The sequence below is a fragment of the Artemia sp. Qi Xiang Cuo genome, chromosome 6, assembly GCF_049724085.1.
Source record: "Artemia sp. Qi Xiang Cuo chromosome 6, ASM4972408v1, whole genome shotgun sequence".
Classification (NCBI taxonomy): domain Eukaryota; kingdom Metazoa; phylum Arthropoda; class Branchiopoda; order Anostraca; family Artemiidae; genus Artemia; species Artemia sp. Qi Xiang Cuo.
In genome coordinates, this window is record NC_142799.1 from 63,084,309 (window position 1) to 63,105,241 (window position 20,933).

General features: G+C 34.7%; 1 protein-coding gene across 2 annotated transcripts; it reads left to right on the forward strand.

Annotated features, from left to right (window-relative positions):
• Positions 1–669: 669 nt before the first annotated feature.
• On the forward strand, positions 670–19,687 carry LOC148951491 (protein SHQ1 homolog). 2 transcript variants are annotated; one of them, XM_089090294.1, is made up of 6 exons: positions 670–816; positions 10,578–10,765; positions 13,237–13,388; positions 17,549–17,732; positions 18,835–19,046; positions 19,398–19,687. In XM_089090294.1, the coding sequence occupies exons 2-6, from the start codon at positions 10,738–10,740 to the stop codon at positions 19,644–19,646; spliced, it is 825 nt and encodes a 274-aa protein (XP_088946420.1). In that variant the 5' UTR covers positions 670–816; positions 10,578–10,737; the 3' UTR covers positions 19,647–19,687. The 2 variants fall into 2 exon arrangements, with proteins under 2 accessions (XP_088946420.1, XP_088946419.1); XM_089090293.1 differs by lacking the exon at positions 10,578–10,765.
• The last annotated feature ends 1,246 nt before the right edge of the window (positions 19,688–20,933 follow it).

A 20,933-nucleotide genomic window follows, 5' to 3' on the forward strand; every position in this document is an offset into this window, starting at 1 on the left:
CTTTCCAATCCGACTCGACATTCCATATTTCCCAACTTTCCCCCAACCCGTTGTAGGTCATCCATCTCTATTTTGTAACCATCTTCTTTTATTCTCCATGGGTTTTTGACCTCTTTTTCCCCCTTATTATCTATGTTTTCAAGGCACAGCCCATCCGACATTTTTTTATTTTTCGCCTCTGCAGACTTAATCTCTAAATTTTGTCTCTTTTTTACACTCCTCTTTTCGTCTCAACTTTTCTCAATTCTGTCATTCGCGCAAAATAATAAATTATCGTTATATCTGATTTGGACTCCAGTGTCCACTATCTTTGACTGAATTGCTTCATTGTAGCTCCGTTTAATATTTCTTTTCTCTCTTTTAGTCTTCTTTATTCTTACCGCCGAAACAAATAGTTCCTTATCAAATGGGAACTGAATTCCAACATTTGGTTTTTCATATTGTACTAAAGTTACTCGATTTTTACGTGGAAAAGCGCGTACAATAAATTTCGTCTCCTTATTCTCTGGTACAATCAGTACTTCATTTTGGCTTGTACTTGTTAGTGTCTCATATTCATTAAAAGTGTTCTCAAGTTTTCCAATATGGTAACAATAATTGCAACAATAATTTCGTTGTAGAGGTGGCCCTGCCGATTCCATAAACATTACAGGCGGTACGTTTAAAAACTAAACATGCTCACTCCGAAGTTTAGGGTTTCACAAGATAATGACCATGTCTACTTGTTTATACATGCTCCTTACACGAACCTTAAAGAAGTAGAATATTTTTAAATGAGAATGATTTTGTATTTGTGGCTAGTCCATATTTTTTACGGTAAGATCACATGGTAACCAAGTCCTTCCCTAAGTGATGGGATATGCCTAGGCTATCATAAACCATCTGTGTTTAGATGTTAATTTGGTAAAATTCTACTTTAGCTATCTTGGAAAGGGGTTAGGTTAGGAAAACAAAATTTTCAGGGATGAGTCTATAGGCTAAAGTAGCCTATGTTCCAGGAAGGTATTTTGAAGTACCTACCTCCACTCCTTCTCCCTCTAGAGGTCCTGACCTTTGATGACCTTTAAAAATCTGTTTGTTATAAAAGTGTAACCTTGTTAAATAGATCTTCTGCTTAAATGAAGTACAACACAGTTGTTGTCAGCTTCACAACTTTGCTCAAGCCCAATTTATAAGGTTTTAAACATATACAAATGCATACCAACAATACTTTAGTGTTTGGTGCCCAAGAACCCAAAACATTTACTTTAGCATCCCACAACCCACAGCTCTCAACTTAAAAGATAAATATAAGTATACCCAAGTGCCAATTCATAAAACTAAATATTAAGTTACTTAAGTTTGTAAATCACAGATGGTGTAGGCATACATAAAAGAATTCTTCTAGTCACAAAGATAATTCAATTTATGTCAGCAAATGCATTGTGTTGGCAAAGGGAATTTGACAGAGAGAGATCATATCAAGTTAAAGGAGGGATCAATATTGGGTTCTATCTGGGCAGTCACAAATATTCTAAATATGACATTCAGTTTTGGGTTCTGACAATTTAAAAATGCTTGTATTACAAGCATGTGGGTGTTGGCCTTGCTTGGGCTTATTATGCCCAATCCAGTGTTTTTATTAAGTGAAAAACAACATTCCTAGGATTTATCATAAAATGCAATATGTGCCCCATTGCTACAACCCTTTGTGACTTTCTTATTTAACAAAACTAGTTTTTTTAGTGCCCAGGTCATAAAATTCTATCTTTAAGGTAAAAAAATGAGAAAAAGGTTCCTATTCATCTCAAAACTTGGAGTACTATCTAGAGACAGATGAAACATTCAACATGAGCTGTCACTCACCACAATTTTGAGCACAAACTCCATTAGTCAGTACAGAGGCAATTTTCAGGAGTCACACACTATATTTGGAGACTTATTATCAAATGTAGTCATTGTGGGTGATTTCAACCTACCAAAAATCAACTGGTCTAGACAGCACATGCACTCTCACAACCCAACATCCCCCAAGGAGCCCACCCAAACCAGAGGTATGGATAGACCAAGTATATTGGATCTGCTACTGACAAATGATTCAGAACTGATAGAGGACATCCGCCTACTAGCACCAGTGGGAAAGTCTGATCACTGTATAGTAGGCTTCCAGGTTTTGGCTAATGGCAGAAAAGACAAAAAGACACCAAGAAAAAATTACAACAGAGTAGACTTCGCTGCGATGTGCAATGACCTCAGCACAGGAAATTGGGGAAAAGAGTTCAGTTTGTCTGAAACCAGTAAGGAAATGTACTCCAAATTCCTCTCCATCATGTCTCAGGCTGAGGAGAAACACGTACCATATGCCAAACATTATAAAAGACCAACCCTACCACACACTGTTTTGGACCTCATCAAGAAAAAGCAAGCCTGTTGGAAAAATTATGTAGCTGACCAGTTGAGCCCTCTCAAAGCAAGAGCCTACCAAAGGCTACAAAATAAGGTGAGGCAACAAACCAGGCAAGTAGCTAGCATACAAGAGCAAAACCTTGCAGAATCTATGAAGACAAACCCCAAAATGTTTTGGAACCACATAAATTCTAAATGCATTGCGAAGCCAGACATTCCAAGCTTAAAAACCCTACGACTGGACTCCTAATTGAAAGATCTGTAGAAAAAGCAGATTTACTAAATACATATTTCACTACCGTCTTCACCCAGGAACCTATTCAGTCATTACTACCAACTCTGCAAACCATAGTCTCTGACTAAACACCCAGGATCAAGATAGACCCACAGGTGATTCTGAAGTCAAAGAGCTAGGGATAAGTAAATTGCCAGGTCCGGACAGACTTCATCCCAGAGTGTTAAAAGAAACCCCAGATCTAATTAAAGAGCCCCTACTGATGACTTTTCAAAAATCCTTACAGTCGAATGAACTCCCTAGTATCTAGAAAAAGGCAACAGTGATACCATTGCACAAAAAGGGAAACCGCCACAAACCTCTAAATTACCACCCAATCAGTCTAACCTGCAAAATACTGGAATCTATTATATCTGACCACATCCTTGAGCACATGAGCAAAAGAAAGATAATCACTAGCAAGCAATTTGGGTTCTAGAAGGTCTGCAGAGTCACAGCTCCTTATGGCAGTGGAAAACTGGAAAATACACACAGATAAGGGTTATCAAGTTGATGTCATTTACATAGACCTTAAAAAGGCCTTTGACAAAGTACCTCATTGTTGCCTCTGCAACCTTGGTCTGGTAACCACAGTTGATTGGATTGAACAGTTTCTTATTGGAAGGTCTCAAAAAGTATCAGTAGACAGAGTTTCGAGCACACTTGAAGTAGAGGTAATTAGCAGTGTTTCCCAGGGCTCGATCCTTGGCCCTCTCTTATTTAACCTGTATCTCAATGATCTAGTAGAAGGTATCAACTCTGAGATTCTACTGTACGCAGACGACACCAAGCTGTATAAAGTAATTAAAACAGCTGCAAATGCACAATCTCTGCAAGAGGACGTTGACAAGCTAAATAGTTGGATGTCCAACTGGCTGATTGAAATCAATATCAACAAAAGCCACAAGCTAACGATAGGGAAACCTACTATCCACTATGAATATAGATTAGGAGACTTACCGATCACATCCTGCTAGTAGGAACGCAACTTGAGAGTTGTCATTGACAACAACCTCAACTTCCAGGCCCACTAAAACAGCATTATTAGGAAAGCAAACCGTGTTGCAGGAGTTTTAAGGCACAACTTCACTTTTGGAAATGATAAGACCCTTTGCCTTCTCTACAAAGCTTTTGTATGGCCAATCCTTGAATATGTTCATTGCACTACACGTCCCTTTTACAACAAAGACATCAAAGCTCTTGAAAAAGTTCAAAGACGAATAACGAAGTTCTGTCCGACTTTGAGAAATTTACCTTACAAAGATAGGCTCTGCAAGCTCAAACTTGCTTCACTAGCTTATTGACTGCACCGAGGAGACCTCATTGAGGTCTACAAGCTTTGCCACGCCGCCTACGAAAACATCCAGGCTACCAATGTTCTCAGCTTCAGCCACACAAACCTTCGTGGTCACAACCTCAAGCTTCAAGAGGAGATGTTCCAAAAGGACATCGGCCATTGGGCGTTCAAGAACCAAGTAACACAACACTAGAACAAGCTCCCCTTTGAAGTCATCAATGCCAACTCATTAAACTCGTTCAAGCAGGAACTGGACAAATACTACAGTGAAAGTGCCTACAATTTTTTTCAATTTAAAAAATTTTTGTAGAGGCCCCGTGGCCTATTTATTTTGCATTATATTATTAATATACCATATCTGCTTGACTAGTAGCTCATTTGAAAGCCCTTTTTTCTCTGATTCATAATATATATGTCTTATTGTGTTTGAAAGTCTAGAAGTCATGTTTAAAAGTAATTAAAAACACATATTTTTAATGACAGGTGGGTGTTGGCCTTGCTTTGGCTTATTGGGCCATATACAGTGTTTTTATTAAGTGATCTTGTCCCTAGTAAAAACAGGATGGAGCTCCTACAACAGGGTAGTTGTCATAGCTGTAGAAGTAGTATTAGCAGTAGGTAGGCCTACAGAGTACCTTTTTGTTAGTTCAACACACCCGAAAGTTCCAATATAATGTTCAAAGTAGTTGACAAGGAATTGCTAATATGCCCATTTGCAAAAGCATTTTAATGCAAGAATATTGATCATTGCAAAAATTGAGAAAATTGTTTGCAATTTCTTGGCAACTTGATCCAGAATATTATATATATATTATATATATATATATATATATATATATATATATATATATATATATATATATATATATATATATATATATATATTAGTTCAGCATACCTGAAAGCTCCAATATAATACTCAAAGTGTTTGACAAGGAATTGCTAATATGCGCTTTTGCAAAAGCATACATATAGTTTTGATTTAGTTCAACTTCCCCATCAACATACCAAGGCACCTGTGGCCAACATAGTTATTTATGCTCCTTCTTTGCCACAATCTTTTAAAAGTTTGTCTTTTAATCACTGTTGCCATAAAAAGTGGGCATTGACGGCATTTCTTTTTTATTCTTATTGCAAGAAAACTGATAATGTGAGAAATTTGAGAAAACACAGACAAAATTGTTTGCAATTTCTCAGCAACTCGATCCAGTATATATATATATATATATATATATATATATATATATATATATATATATATATATATATATATATATATATATATATATATATATATATATATATACATATATATATATATATATATATATATATATATATATATATATATATATACATATATACATATATATATATATATATATATATATATATATATATATATATATACAGCAATTGGGGGAGGGTTATCTGAGCACAAGTCCTCAATTGACAAGGCAATGAGGTTATGCCAAAGGCCTGAGGTTTTTTATTCCGCCTTGGCGCAACATGTGTACGAGAATCCACACCATTTCATTTTGTTTGATGAGGCCTCTATCGTTGCCCCCGTTAAAGGTCTCACGCAAGTTTTCAGGGAGGCAGTTGAAATAAAAAAGCACATTCACCAAAAGGTAGCTCTCATTAGAGACACTGGAGAAATTTTTCTAAGTCCCATTTATGACAAAATTATTAATTCTGATCGTTTTTACATACATCCACAAAGTTATATTGTGCAATCGAATAGAGTCTCCGATAACAATCAAACTGGAAAGCGATCAGCCTTTAAAAGTGCTTTACGCAAAATGAAATTCTGAAATGCCATTTAGACTTGTTTTTTTATTCAGTTACCCTTTCACCGTTACTAGGAAAGGGTCGTCCAATTTTAGTTTGGTGTTTTTATTTTAAGGTTTGGTTTTTATATTTTTATCAGTTTTATTCTGCACTGAGGACGGTCAAGCAGAGGTCTTGACCGAAATATTTGCATAATTTTTCAATTTTTTCACTGGCTGTTAATTGTCCTCGTTTCCTTTCTTCGCGATTTTTTGTTTATATATATATATATATATATATATATATATATATATATATATATATATATATATATATAGTAGTATATATAGTAGTATATATAGTATATATATTTATATATATATATATATATATATATATATATATATATATATATATATATATATATATATATATATATATATATATATATATATATATATATATATATATATATATATATATATATATATATATATATATATATATATATATATATATATATATATATATATATATATATATATATATATATATATATCCCACATTGATTGTTCTTTTTGGCCAACCGTCTAGGGCTAAACGGAAACCAGGTTGTCCTCATCTGGGGTGTGAGGACATCATAAAGAAAGATTTAAAGGACATGGGAACTTTGTGGGGAACATAGTGGAAGTAGTAGTAGTAGTAGTAGTATATATATATATATATATATATATATATATATATATATATATATATACTACTACTACTACTAACAACTCACTGCAGCACCAAGCCGCCTGAGGCCAACACAGCTACGCACGCTCCTCCTCCATCCCAAAGTATTCAAAGCCTACCTTTTTACACATTCCCACAAAGTTCCCATGTCCTTTAAATCTTTCTTTATGATGTCCTCACACCCCAGATGAGAATAACCTGGTTTCCGTTTAGCCCTAGACGGTTGGCCAAAAAGAACAATCAATGTGGGATATATATATATATATATATATATATATATATATATATATATATATATATATATATATATATATATATATATATATATATATATATATATATATATATATATATATATATATATATTTACAGATTTCTTTTACCTTTTTCATGATGATTCATGTAAATTACCCATTAAAAGTTATTATCAGTTATAATTTGATGTTATTAATTTCTAAAAGATAATCAGTTCAAGATTTTAGTTCACAGTAATTTTAATTTTATTTTCAATGTCGTCATAAGTACAAAAGAAAAATTTTATATTATAATTGATTTGCTGTAAAGTGCCAATAATGCAGTAGGCCTTTGAATTATTGCAATTAGAAAAGGGAGCAGTAGCCAACCTTTTGTTTGTAGCAATTGTTGTTCATTTTAAGCTTTTTTTGTATGTTCAATTTAGTCTTTACTTGTTTTAAGTTTTATTTATTTATTTTCACTAGTTTTTGTTGAATTTTTTTTTGCTAATATTGTTTATTAAATTTCTGCTCGTTTTGGGTTTAATATATTCCTTAATTATAATTTCTGGTCATTTTGAGTTGATTTGTGGTTCTATTTAACATCCGTAAATACATAAGAATAAACCCCATGAAAAATGTTTCATTGGGGGAGGGAATTTTCTGCCGGGGTATATTTTGAGGGGGTTTAGGGACATTTTCTTTGGTAGGGGTCGTTTCCAGAGGGGTTTGATTTAACATCTTTAATACAGAGGAATGGTGCTAGGCATTTTTCTATTAACCCCCTGGAACATTACCACCCACACTCCCATATACCCCTGGATATCTTCACATGTTTATTATTGTAAAATTCGGGAACACATCGTTTTTTTTTGTTAGTTTCTTTGTTACTTTGGAAATAAATTTGGGCTATAGATTTGTACATTAGGGGGGGGGTAAAGTATGGCAGGTCTAAATGCAAAATATGTTTGGTACAACTATTATGCATATTAGATAGACAGATAAATATGTGCATTTTAAAGTCAAATATACGGCCATGAACACAGTAAAATAACATAAATGAAAGGCATAAATAACATAAACTTTGATCAGAGATCATCATAAAACACTTAAATGAAACACTACATTAACCTAATAATAGTCTTTAATACTTAGAAAGTTATGCCCTGGGGGTAAATAAGTTTTTATTGAAATCTTTGTTGTAAAAACTTGAAAAAGGGTTCATTCGATTGGAAATTCAAAGGTCTAGTGCCCTTTTTAATAGTCAAAAGTGATTTGAGGGCAACTAGCCCTCCTCTCTTCAAATCCAATCAAAATTTTTAGATAGCCATTTTATTCAGTGTTTTGGATTTCAAGATAGAAATTATGTTTTTGAGGAGGACACTCCCCCACAGCCCCCAGGGTAAGGGTTGTAAGTTATGCCCTGGGGGCATATAAGGTTTTTATAGAACGCATCGTCGTAGAAACTTCATAAAGGGCTCATTTGACTGGAAATTGAAATGGCTAGTGGCCTTTTTAATAGTCGAAAGTGATTGGAAGGCAACTAACACCCCTTCCATGCCCACCATTTCCCCAAACATATCCAACTAAAATTTTTAGATAGCCATTTTGGTCAACGCACTTGAAAGTTCAGGAAATTATACCTTTGAGCAGGACACTCCCTCCACAGTCTTCAGGGCAAGGGTTATAAGGTATGCCCTGGGGGCATATAAGGTTTATATTGAAATCTTTGTCGTAGAAACTTGAAAAAGGGCTCATTCGATTGGAAATTCAAAGGGCTAGTGACCTTTTTAATACTCGAATGTGATTTGAGGGCAACTAACTCCCCTCTCACGCCCACCTTTTCCCCAAAAACATCCAATCAAAATTTTTAGATAGCCATTTTATTCAACGTAGTTGAAAGTTTTGAGAATTAGGTCTTTACGGATGACAACCCATCCCCCCCCCACAACCATCAGGGCAAGGGTTGTAAATAATGCCCTGGGAGCATGTAAGGTTTTTATAGAAAGCGATGTTGTAAAAACATCAAAAAGGGCTCATTCAATTGAAATTTAAGGGTTAGTGCTCTTTTAATAGTCGAAAGTGATTGAAGGGAAACTAACCCTCCTCTCACGCCCACCATTTCCCCAAGCACATCCAATCAAAATTTTTAGATATCCATTTTGTTCAACGTAGTCGAAAGTTCTGGAAATTAGGTCTTTTAGAATGATAACACCATCAGAGCCCTCAGTGCAAGGGTTCCCAAAATGAAACCCAAAACGAACAGAAATTACAATAAATAACCGAGTCAAACTCAAAACGAGCAGAAATTGACATAAGTTGGGCTCAAAACTCCTATGCCTTCCCAAGGCCAGAACATAATTTGCACGTTGCTGAAAAAAAACAACAACAAATGAATGTGCATTGTCAGTTTAATATACATATACTGATATTTAGTAATCAAAATGTTAATATTATTTGATTTATTAAAGTTGTAAAAGTAAAAACATTTATATCTTTTTCAGTAAAGTGCAAATTATGTTCTGGCCTTAGGAAGGCATAGGGATTTTGAGCCCAACTTATGTTAATTTCTGCTTGTTTTGAGTTTGACTCGGTTATTTATTGTAAATTCTGTTCGTTTTGGGTTTCATTTATTTATTGATGCTGATTTGTTCAGATGCTGTTTTTCATGCTTGGTAGATTATTTGATTTTATTTATGCTCATTTTTTGTTTAATGGGGTTCTTTACTTTTCTTTGAAAAACTTATTTTGTGGAAAAAGTTTTTTTTAATTAATTAGGAAAAGAGGGCATGTTTGATTCTTGTTATCTGAAAAAATGATTAAGGTATCAAGGTGGAACTTAAAGGAAATATTGAGAGGATGTCAAACAAAAACAAAGCTATCCTACTATGTGCATGCTGGTTGTTAAAAGTGTATATCAGCAATATCTAAGGAACGACTTAGGTATTAAATTGAAACTATGAAAGTATGTTGAAGGGGAGAGGGGTTGGAAAGTGATCAGAGGTTTCTTGCCCCTTAGTCCCCCTACTGCTGATTTAAAATTTGAAAATTCTGTCTTGTTCAAAATAAAAATCTCAAATTATTAATTTATTGACTTACCTACCAAAACATCTTTTTAGAAAAAACAATTATGTTATTCTATTCTTTTATATTTGGCCATTTAGTTTAATGTTGACATACCAAGAGTCTTCATTATCTTCTGATTTAAAAAGTATCACTTTTATTGCTTAGTTTTTAATATTACCACTAGCCTTTATTTGTTCAATAGCTCAACTGAACACAACAGATTTACCGCCCTGTTGGTTGTTGCATTGCTTGACAATCAACTGCAGATAAATTGTTACAACTGTTTGATTGGGCTTGTTTCTCAAGCAAGAAAATTTTCCACTTGTTTCTTTTCACAATTCAAGTGTGACAACAAAGGAGAGTCTATGCAACAAATAAATATGAAGCCATGTAACAACAATAATAACATAACATAACCGCATAACATAACAGGAACATAATAACAAAACAACAACAATAATAACAAAAGAAAAACCCTAGACAATCCTAGTTTTTAGGCACAAATAGAGTGAAGATGGAGTTTGGGGGGGGGGGGGTCAAAGAATGTTTTCATTTTGATATTCTTAGCACTTAAAAAATCATCTAAAGCAATTTGTTTGGACCATAAAATGAACAAGATAAACGTTCCGGAATCTACATGATGTCAACAGGGGCGAATCTCCAGCATTTTTATTGGGGGGAAAGAAGTGTCCATATCTGGATAGTCAAGGGGCATGGGATAAGTTATAATTGTTTTTCTCCACATTATGTGTCCTCCAAACGATGCCCCTGGCTGTTAAGTTCAGATATTTTATGCTTGTTTCCTTGTCTATTACAGATTGAACCTACCAGGACTTGTAGAAGAGTCAGAAGGAAGTGATGTACATTATGACTTAGAAAAAGGGGATTTCACTGTTAAACTTCAAAAGAAAATCCCTGGGGAGACTTTTAAAGACTTGGACCTTCTGTCAGTTTTATTGGCACCCAAGCCCCAAAAGATGTTGCAGCCTAAAATAACTTTAGAAGGTAACTTCAGGGCTTACTTTTTGCTGTTTGTTAGGGGAGACGGGGTAATTGTGGAGCCAAGATCTTGAGATATTTGGGATCTTTTCTCTGAAAGTTTCTCCAAGGAGTTTCCTTTTATTAGTGAGATTCCCTTTTATTTTTGTATTTCCACATAATTTGCTTATTTTGTTGCATGTATTTCAAAGTTGGAAGCTTGAATTTAAATTCTGATTATTATAACAATTGGCACACAACAGAGTTATTTGGCTATTTTCAGAGGGAGAGAGAGAGTCTATTGTAGAAAACTGTGTGTAAAAAAGTCCCTTTTGCAATGCGTTTATCTTTTGCTTTACTATATTCCCTTGTCCAATAGTTTAAAATCTGTCCAAGAGACATAATTGTAACCATCATGGCAATTCTGGACTTGTCCAAAACAGGTAGCTGGAAACCTACTGCTACTAATGCTAACAACTGAACTTGTAGCACCAAATCACCTAAAGTCAACACAACAGCTGTCTGCTCCTCCTCCATCTCTTGAAGTTATAGTTTCCTTCAAATCCCTTTTAATGGCCTCCCGTCCAATTTAGGTATGACTATGCTGATTTTAAGCATCAAATATTCGTTAATTTTCAGTTTGCTCTTCATAATCTGCAAAAGCAAAAACTATTGGCATATAGAAATTTGCATTTTTGAAAAAAAGGGGTGCAATGTTGATGAGAATCATGCAATGAAATTTGAAATGTTTGACAACCCTTAAAGTAGTGTCTGTAAAATTTTGAAATTTCTCACTTTTACATAGAAGGGTGGTCATACATGCGTGTTCCTTTTTTTGTGACTTGGAGGCATAAAAACTGTTGTCATAAATTATCTAAAGAAGGCTGCTTTGTATAAAAATACATAATATAACGTTTGCAAATAAAAAAAATTTATGCTACAGCAAAGGGTCCTGCTCCCCAAAAACAGCAATGACAGTCCAAGTAAGGCTAAAATAATTTACAAATTTTTTTTTGAGAATTACCTAAAAGGTATCTATGTCCTCATAATAAGATAATAACATAAGATATTTAATTATATTATAGAGTGTTGTGATGTCTTGCACTAGCTCAAAGAGTATAGGCTACTTATAAAAGTGGAAACTGGCGCTAGTGTTGACAAAAAAAAAACTGCCATTGCCATCTAGCACCTGGGGACACTTTTTTTTTTTTTCAAACCCTGTAATTATTTTTCTGTTAGGTACTGAGATCAGACACTTATTACTACCCTAATTTTACCAATTACACTTATTAAATTATTATTACACTGAAAAAATGCCAAGGGTCAGCAAACGCTAGATGGCGGTGATATTTTTTTTGTTAGCACTTGCACCAGTTTCCACTCTTATAAGTTACCTATACTCTTTGCACTAGCTATTAGAGTGGATGCCAACAGATTCTTTTGAGGGGACAGGGAAGGTACCTAAGGCTTCAAAAAGGTGTATTGAAACCCACGTTTTCCAACTTTTCATGGGATGCCCCTCATATCAATTCGAGGAAGATCTACATGAGTTTGGATCTAACCTCTGGCATTGCTTCATTGAGATGAATAGACATTTATATTTGTAGGATGTTTACAGATCAAAGCACGCAGCATGATTTTTGAGAGGATGAAAGCTCTCCTCTTCTAGGTAGGACAGAATATTTATTTAGAAAAATTCATTTTAATATTGTAAAGCAAATGCACTAAACAGGCCCTATTCCTCAAAGTATTGTTCCCAAAAATTTAGACACCTAAAGATATTATGTCTCAAATCTTTCATTGTCTCAAGGTCACACATCAAATGAAAAGAAGTTTAATACATTCACATCATTGTGTCCAATTACATTCTTTTATTAAATTTTAGGCTATTATTCCCAGTATATTCTTTTTCTTTCTCAGAAAGACAAACAATCAACCCCTGATCCAATAGCCCGCCTTAAAATCGCCCTTCTAAACTTGGCTTGAAATCAGTAGGTTCTTCACAATTGTCTTTGACGTAGTAACATATATTCAATGATTCTGCTGCTCCTTTTTTGCTTGCCAATATAGAAGAAATCAATTTGGCTCCCTTAATAAAAATAGTAATTTATTTATACCCTCTATAAATACATGAATGTATACAGAGGAGTAGAGGAAATAAATGAAAAGAAAACTGAAAACTACAAAACAACTCTTCCAACGAAAAGGACGACAATAAATAGCTCATAATACTCATAATAAATCATGAATATATAATTAACAGCTTATAATAGCTCGATAGTACATAACACTATAACACTCATAATACGTAACACTTAAACGCTCACAATAAATAGCTCAGTTTTATTAAAGCTACGGTGACAAACATATTTATCCATTAAACAAGACAGTTAAAGGGAAGATTGATTCTATTTTCTCTAGATCGTCTGAGAAATCGATCGTATTGCTGATTAATTTTAACTGTGAATTGATGATTTTTATCTAAAGACTTGTTGCAGGCGAAAGCAAAGTGGTTGAACCTGAAGGGGAGGATTCAAGTGATGAATGGTTTCTTGAACAAACAGTTTCTGATAATAAGAGCGAAGAAGCAGTATCGTGTTATGGCTATGGTTTCACAAATAAAGAAACAGGCTTGTTTCAGAGTCATGAGGTTTGTTTTTTCGTCCTTCTTTATTTTACTGCTCAATCCTCGCGATAAGGGAACAAGTGATTAATAACCCACAGGGAATTGAGTTGTACATATTATCTGAGCCAAGGTGTTCATTGTAAAGTGAAAAGGGCCCGGGTGGGCAAACTATGGACTGTGGAACACAATTGGCTGGCCAAGCCATATTATGTGTTATGCAGGTTTTTTTCAGGTCCTTGCACAGGGTTTTTTCTGGGGGGGTGGGGGTGGTTGAATAGTTAGGAACAAGTAATTTAGTAATTTGAATATGAAGTGTCGAAAAATTAGGAACTTTTTGAGCCATTCCTAGGTATCAATGCTATTTTTTTATACCTTCCTTTTTTATTAGTTGTTTTGTCCCTTATGGCTATGAAGGACATATATCAGTGTGTCTTTAGGATCTAAATCACATTTTTTGTTGCTGATTTAGTTATTCCTTTGGAGGATATGGGTCCTATCCAACCTTTTTGGAGGTGAGGAAGGCGGGGGGTCCCTTTCTTTCATCAACACATTTAGCAGAATTGGCTAATAGATTTCAACCAAACTTGTTCAAGAGCAAGAATAGATATTGCAATTCTGTCTTTTAGGGGCCCTTAACCCTTCTGATATCTGTGGAAGTAGTGGGTCTAAAAAAATAATTCTGGATGTTTGGTACAGCAGAATGTCGGGTCTCAATCAAATTTGATGTGAAGTAAGAGCAGGTGTTCTAGTTATGTCTTTTGAAAGTTCATATCCGGTCTGACTTATGATTTTAATCTAACTTGATTGAAAGTAGTCTCTGTGGGGGGCTCTAAGTTTTTGTTTTCGCGACAACAAGCAGAAAGGGCTTTCGGATCTCAACTGGAGTTGGTCGGAAGTAAGGTTATATATTGCACTTGTCCTTTTTGGAAATCCGTATTTAATATAATTTATTGGGGGGGGGGGTCTTGAACTTTTTGTGATCACTTCATTCACTAGAATAAATTGCCGCTTCGCATCCAAACCTTAGTCTAGTAATTGAGTAAGTGGTCTAGTAATACGTTTTGGGAGCTCTTTCCTGATCTGACCTATGGGGACCAACTCAATCTGACTTTCAACCAAACTTGGCTGGAATTAAAAGTAAGTGTCGTAGTTGTACGTTTGGGGGCTTAAACCCATTCTGACCTCTGTGAGGTAAGTGAATACATAAGTTTTGTCATCAGATTACTTAGCCTAAGCTGTTGTCAAATCTCAACCAACTTGGTCTCATGTAAGTGTCCTGTGGGTGCTTTTTGGAGATCCATGCTGATTCTGACCTCTGTGATCCCTAAGTTTTTGGTATTGTGATATCTACCCGCACAGGTTGTCGAACCTCAATCTAGTGTGGCCAGAAATAATAACTAGCGTCTTACTTGTAATAGTTACGGGCCTAGTCCGATCGTGCGTCTGTAGGAAACGGGAATAGGACTTGTATTTTCGAAATCAGAACGTCTATCAGAATTGCCGTCGGATTTCAATAATGCTTGATGAAAAGTGAGAATTAATTTCCATGTTGTATATTCATGATCCGCGCCCAGTGAGACATCTACCGGAAGTGGGTGTTGGATCTCCGTAAAACCTGATGAGAGGTAGTAATTAATGTCCTTCTTAGGTTTTCCCAGGGTTCAAGACTAATTTGTCCTCCGAGGGGAGGGGCTGCCCAATTTAAGGTCTTTCTGAATATGTCCTGATAGGGGCAGTTGGTTCGCTATCAAACTTAGTTAGGAATAACCGTCCGTATCCTTGCTACTGATACTGATTTGACTTCTGTGAGGGTAGAGGAAGAGGGGCTCCCAAATTCTTGTCATAAGCATGTCTACCAGAAGAGAATTTGGTTGGCTAATAATTTTGCCTTTGTAAGATCTGTGCCTGATCGAACTCTGTTAGTAAAAGGGATAGGGTTTTCAAAATCTCTTTTAATGCTTTTAGAGCTCTTTATATTTTGAGAAATATGCTAAGTTCTTCATATGCTAGAGCATCATTTGAGCTTTTAGATCTTGTTTTAATTTTTGATTAAGATGTTTCTTCACGTCCATAAACCAACCGGTTTCTGGAAGACCCATAGCCACAGTAAATCCTTCAAGTTTGTGACATAGGTGATAAAAATAGGAGATTTGCAAACAGAGAGACCTTTGAAAGGAATCCTCACTCATCTTTTGGATTGTTTCTTCTTGCACAGACAACATACAAGCTTATACGGGAAGACATTGTTGCGAGTGTTACTCTGTAACTGTGACCCATGGATCACAATTGCTGCAACATTTCGCTTGGCCTTGATACTAAAGTTTAGGTATTGCGTTGCGTTACTACTTTGTTTCACCCCTCAATGTTTGCCTTTTAAGTTGGGCTGAGACAAAGCCATAAACAAGCGCAATCCGAAATTCAGATGTAACTGGAAAAGGAAAATCTTGTTTTTGCACGTATGGTCTCTTATGTTTGGATTTGACTTCTGTAAATTATTCTCAGTTACTACAGTCAACAACATTGTTTCAGAAAAAAAATTAGATACTCAAGGAGTCTAATGTAGATCTACTATTAAAATAAATACTTGGAAATGAAAAATGTATTATACGTCCGCTGGTAAAGCCATTAAGTTAATTTGCACAAATATACATTAAATATGTGATGCTATCTTAAAATACCATCATAATTGTCAAAAGAAAATCAGCATACTATTCTTTAGGGAGTGTAATCAAATAGGTTTTTCTTTCAAATTGGGTAAAAGTTAACATTTGTCAATAAAACTTCGTGTCTAAAATTGCATCTATTTTTTGAGCAGGTTTAGACATTTAAGGTTAATCGCTTATTTTATTCGAACTCGATTTTCGAAACATATTCTAGGAATCGGAGATCTTATGTGTCTCGTAAATTCATTTTCACTTTCACTTTTGATATTGCAATGGAAACAGCGAAGTCTTCTATCTACAAAATTGTAAAATTTCATGTTAGATCAAATAAGAGAAATACCTGCTGCTTCAGATCCTGCCTATGATGGTGGAGGGTATCTTTTGAGATTAATATGAATTATTAACAAAGCCAAGTTTAATTTGTGACACGGGGTGACCAAAAAAAAAAAAAAAAAAAAAATGGTGCCTGGCTTTAAATGTGCTTCGTTTTGGTCTTCATTTTTCGGCATGGGTCTTCATTTTTTTATTTTGAGTCAGAATTGAATGAAACTTCCTGTGTTTTTTTCATCCTTCAAAATATGCTTCCGATGATCCTAACTTACCTCCGTGTGTTTCTTGAAGAATAGCATAGCTGTCTAATAGTTCTCTAGCAAACAAGCCTAGTTCTGATCTCTCAGTGATAGTTGTCTTGAGTTTAACGGTGGCATTTGGACAATAGGTCCTTGAAGTAGCCTGATATTAAAAATCTGTGAGCAAAAGGTAGGGAACACTCAAAATCAGTTGAAACCAATCATACGGCCTCCAAGTTTCAGCCGATCTCAGAAACCTTTGACCTGTGACAGCTTACTGCGTCTAGGTAGAACTGAAATTTCATTGTTAAGGACCATTACCAGAACCTTTCTGTAAGTATTGAACTTTTTGGACCAAATTTGGTTGAATCCCTCACTTTCAATTAAATCAGCTATGCTCTTCCTGAGATGTTCCCCAGCTGTAAGGAATGTTTTACTGACTGAATTAAGACTCCTTACTCTCTCATGTGTTTATTCATTTTAAAGAGGCACTTCTGAGATATTTACTAGTCTCTTATGATGTTAAATGGATTTGGACACAAAACCGCAGAAACCTACTGTAATTAGTTCCTTGCTTGTCATTTTGGGCTTACAAGCCAAAGAAATGTTGAATCAAACAGAGCAGATATATTGTCGTCTAGCAGCTAAAATGGTAAGCCCTTCAAGGCTAAAGAGTATCTATAGAGGCATATTAGCAAGTAAACCTTTTTAGGTAGATGTTTTGATGAGAAGAATTTAGGTTACTCCTGATTAGGTCGGATTCTGCAAGGATATCGAAAAGTAAAACTAATAAACTTTCCCTAACTTTTCACCAAGTTTAGTTCAGACCTAGCCAACAATCGGGTAGATGTCCTGAAAAAAGGAACTTAGGTGGAGCGGTTGGCCCGTAAAAACGAAAGGAAATAAAACCTGTAACTTGTAAGTTTTTATTTTTAATTATTTTTCTAATCAGGCTGAAATGATGGAAATTGTGGACATTAGGAATGCAGATCTTAAAAGTCAAGAGCAAAGACGTCGTGACCGGGAAGTGAAAGAATTAGAAGATTTTAATGAAGATCATTATCTAGCTGATTTGATGGACCCACCTTCTTTATTGTTGAATGCTTTGAAGATGGTGCCCCCTTATTTAGATTCAGGTAATATCTTAATTAAGGTATTTTTATTTTATTTTTCAGAATTTCTCAGTTGTGAGCCAATAATTACAATGATACTTGCATTTAGGTGAAATCCGATCACTATCCACTACTGCCGACTTTTTAAGAAGCCAGCTGTCATCCAAAATAAAACTTTTGAGCGCCTATAGTTCTAGCTTCTTGTAAAGTGATTTACAAAAAAAAGGGGGGAAAAAAATGTTCATGTGAATGACGTCACATTCAAATGAATTTAAAAACCAAATGAATGAAAGTATTGTAATCACGTTAAAACGCTGTGTAAACGGTGTTGTATTCAAACAGTATTTTCCATTAGAATAAAATATGGCCTTTTAAGCTTCCTTCAGGTGAATATACCTAAAATTTGAATAACAAAATTTAAGTATTCCGAGGGGGATCAGGATTTTACAAATGTCTAGGTGGGGCATGGCCCAAAATTGGTTGGGAGCCGAAAACCGAATTGGCTAGGATCAATGTTAGGCTCAATATCCACCAACAAAAACTCAAAATAAAACTTTCTTAAACCTTTGACAATATAGACATTTTTCAATGGGTTGGAGGCCATTGATGCGAACTTCTAAGATTCAAATATAAGACGTGCTTCTGACCATATAAAATAATTTCGGTATTTTCCTATTTCAACAAGTAGATTTGACTGATCTTCTAGCAGTATTTTTTAAATTTTATTAGATTTGTTGTCAAAAGTATATAATTTCAAACAAGATCTAATTTCTATTTAAAAACCTGGTCAAAAACCTGTCTTTACTATCCTTTCATCTTTAAAACACATTGATCGGCTTCGATGAAATTCCGATGATTTATATTGAATTTACAAAGTTAATTCAACTAGCTTACTCGTAATACTAACGTCTTCCATTTACAGCTGATTAAATTCTCCACATAAATTCGTTTAAAGACCTCGGCCTAGGCCCCCTTGTTACATGATTAAGTTTACTGGAAACAGCAAGAAGTTTCTGAGAATGAATAAATTTGCAAAAATTAATTTACTATTTTTTTCCTCTTTAGTTTCATTTCTTTCAAAACTTTTGAAAACGTCAGTTGGCAATTTCTATTGAATATTTTTCAGATATTAACCTCACACCTGAAGAAGAAGATTATATCATCAGTTTACCGAAGAAGTCCTTTTTGGTTTCAAAGGTACAAAAGAGGATCTTGTCGCTCACAGTTGTTGGACTTGTCTATTCCTGGGCTTATGATAGAAGAGTAACAGAAAGAGATCATTGCATCGAAAGTGGATGGGCAATAGCAAAAGTTTGCCCAGTGTTGTCATATTTTGAGGTATTTCCAAAGATTATGAAAAACTGATAAAGAGAAAAGTCAAGTATGTGTATAAAACAATAAATCAACGCAATCTAGTTTTATCCAGTAAGATCCCAAAACTAATTGTTAAACATGAATAATTTTTATTCCTAAACTTCTTTTATTTGGTTATTCTTCTGTAAAGTTTTATTTTTTCATTTTTCAAGTTTTATTTTTTTGTTTTATTGTTGATATTTCTTTTTTTTTTTATTAAAGCCTGAAAACTATTTTGCGTTTTTAAACTTTTATCATTTATTTAAAGTAAATACTAGCAAATTAAAAACATATAATTTGCTACTTATATGTTTAATATAAAACTTTTGTTTTTAGTGTGAAATACTAAAGTCTGACATGAACTTAGACCTTGATGAATTAGAATATGCCGCTAAGCATGTTGCCGCAGAAGAAGAAAGAGAAATTGGAGAGATGAGCAAAAATTTGAGTAAGATAACTATGGAAGACAGTGATGACATTGATTCAGAAGACATCTCATCAAGCTCATTTTTTTCCACGGATTCTGAAAGGGATGTAACGTTCAACGACTCATCTGATAATGAATTTTTCAGTTTTGTTTTTTGAACTTATTATAAATTTCTTTTTGTTATAAACTTTTACTTTTAGGATTAACTAAAATAATAGTTACCATTCCTGGATCAGTGTCACATGGCGATGTTTTCTCATTAGGTAGTTTTTCAAAACACATTTTCCAGCTTTTGGTTACTATGGGCTGTGGTTCGCCTTTTACTAGGTTGCAGCCATGTTCATGGGTATGATGATTTAATCTTGGTCCAAAATTGCATTTTAATTTAATAATTCAGTTACTATGGGCTAGAATTCGTTCCTTACTATAACAATGTCACCCTTGCATTATATGAACCCATAATTTTTTTTGTAAAGAGTATATTTTTATTTAAAAAAAATTAATTACAAAAGGGACTATATGTAGATATTCCTCTTAAAATGAGGCATTAAACAGCTCTCTATGAACTGTCAGTGCCCTGCTGGCTGCAGAGAAAAAAAATTATGGAAAAGCATGCTCTTGATGCAAAATATCAATGTTACAGCCACTTTTCTTGCTTTTCAAGCCAATGAATTTTCCTTGTTTTTGGCTATTGTTTTAGTTACTATGGGGCGTGTTCGTCTCTTACTAGGTTACAGTTACCGCTGCAACCATGATGACACATGCAAAATTTCAAAAGAAAAGTAGCTTCTAAGGCTAAGGGGATTTAAAACAATGTCCGAAGTACTGATAAATGAAAATAAAGAACAATGAAATATGTGGTTAGAATACTTGTGGCAACGACAATTACAACAATTCAAACGAAGAACAAAGAAGTATGTGATTAAAAGATACGTTGAAGCGAGAATCATAGGCAGCGCAACAGCTCGGCCTAAGTAAAAAGCGATGTGGGCACAATGTATTACTTGGTTTTAATTTGTTTTTAGACCTGGGCACTTCGTATAGAAGGAGTTGTTGTATAAACTTCAAAAGGGGCTCATTCGATTGAGAATTGAAAGTGATAGCGCCCTGTTTCATAGTTGAAAGTGATTGAAGTGTAACCAGGCCCCTCCCACGTCCATTATTTCCCCAAACACATCCAATCATAATTTTGAGATAGGTATTTTTTTCAGCGTAGTTGAAAGGTCCAGAAATTATGTCTTTTAGGATGACACTTCTCCCCCACAGACCTCAGGGCAAGGGTTGTAAGTTATGCTCTGGGGGGCATATAAGGTTTTTTATGGAAAGGGTGGTCGTATAAACTTTGGAAGGGGCTCATTGGACTGGTAATAGCAAGTTCTATTGCCCTTTTTAAAAATAAAAGTGGTCGGAGGGCAGCTACCTCCCCCCCCCACCCCACACGTGGT

Excerpts from the sequence above, each read along its gene's own strand:
- LOC148951491 (XM_089090293.1), top strand. The coding sequence starts at position 774 with ATGAGAATGATTTTGTATTTGTGGCTAGTCCATATTTTTTACG. Across the intron at positions 817-13,236 it reads GCTAGTCCATATTTTTTACG|GCGAAAGCAAAGTGGTTGAA; the intron begins GTAAGATCACAT and ends GACTTGTTGCAG. Across the intron at positions 17,733-18,834 it reads GCCCCCTTATTTAGATTCAG|ATATTAACCTCACACCTGAA; the intron begins GTAATATCTTAA and ends AATATTTTTCAG.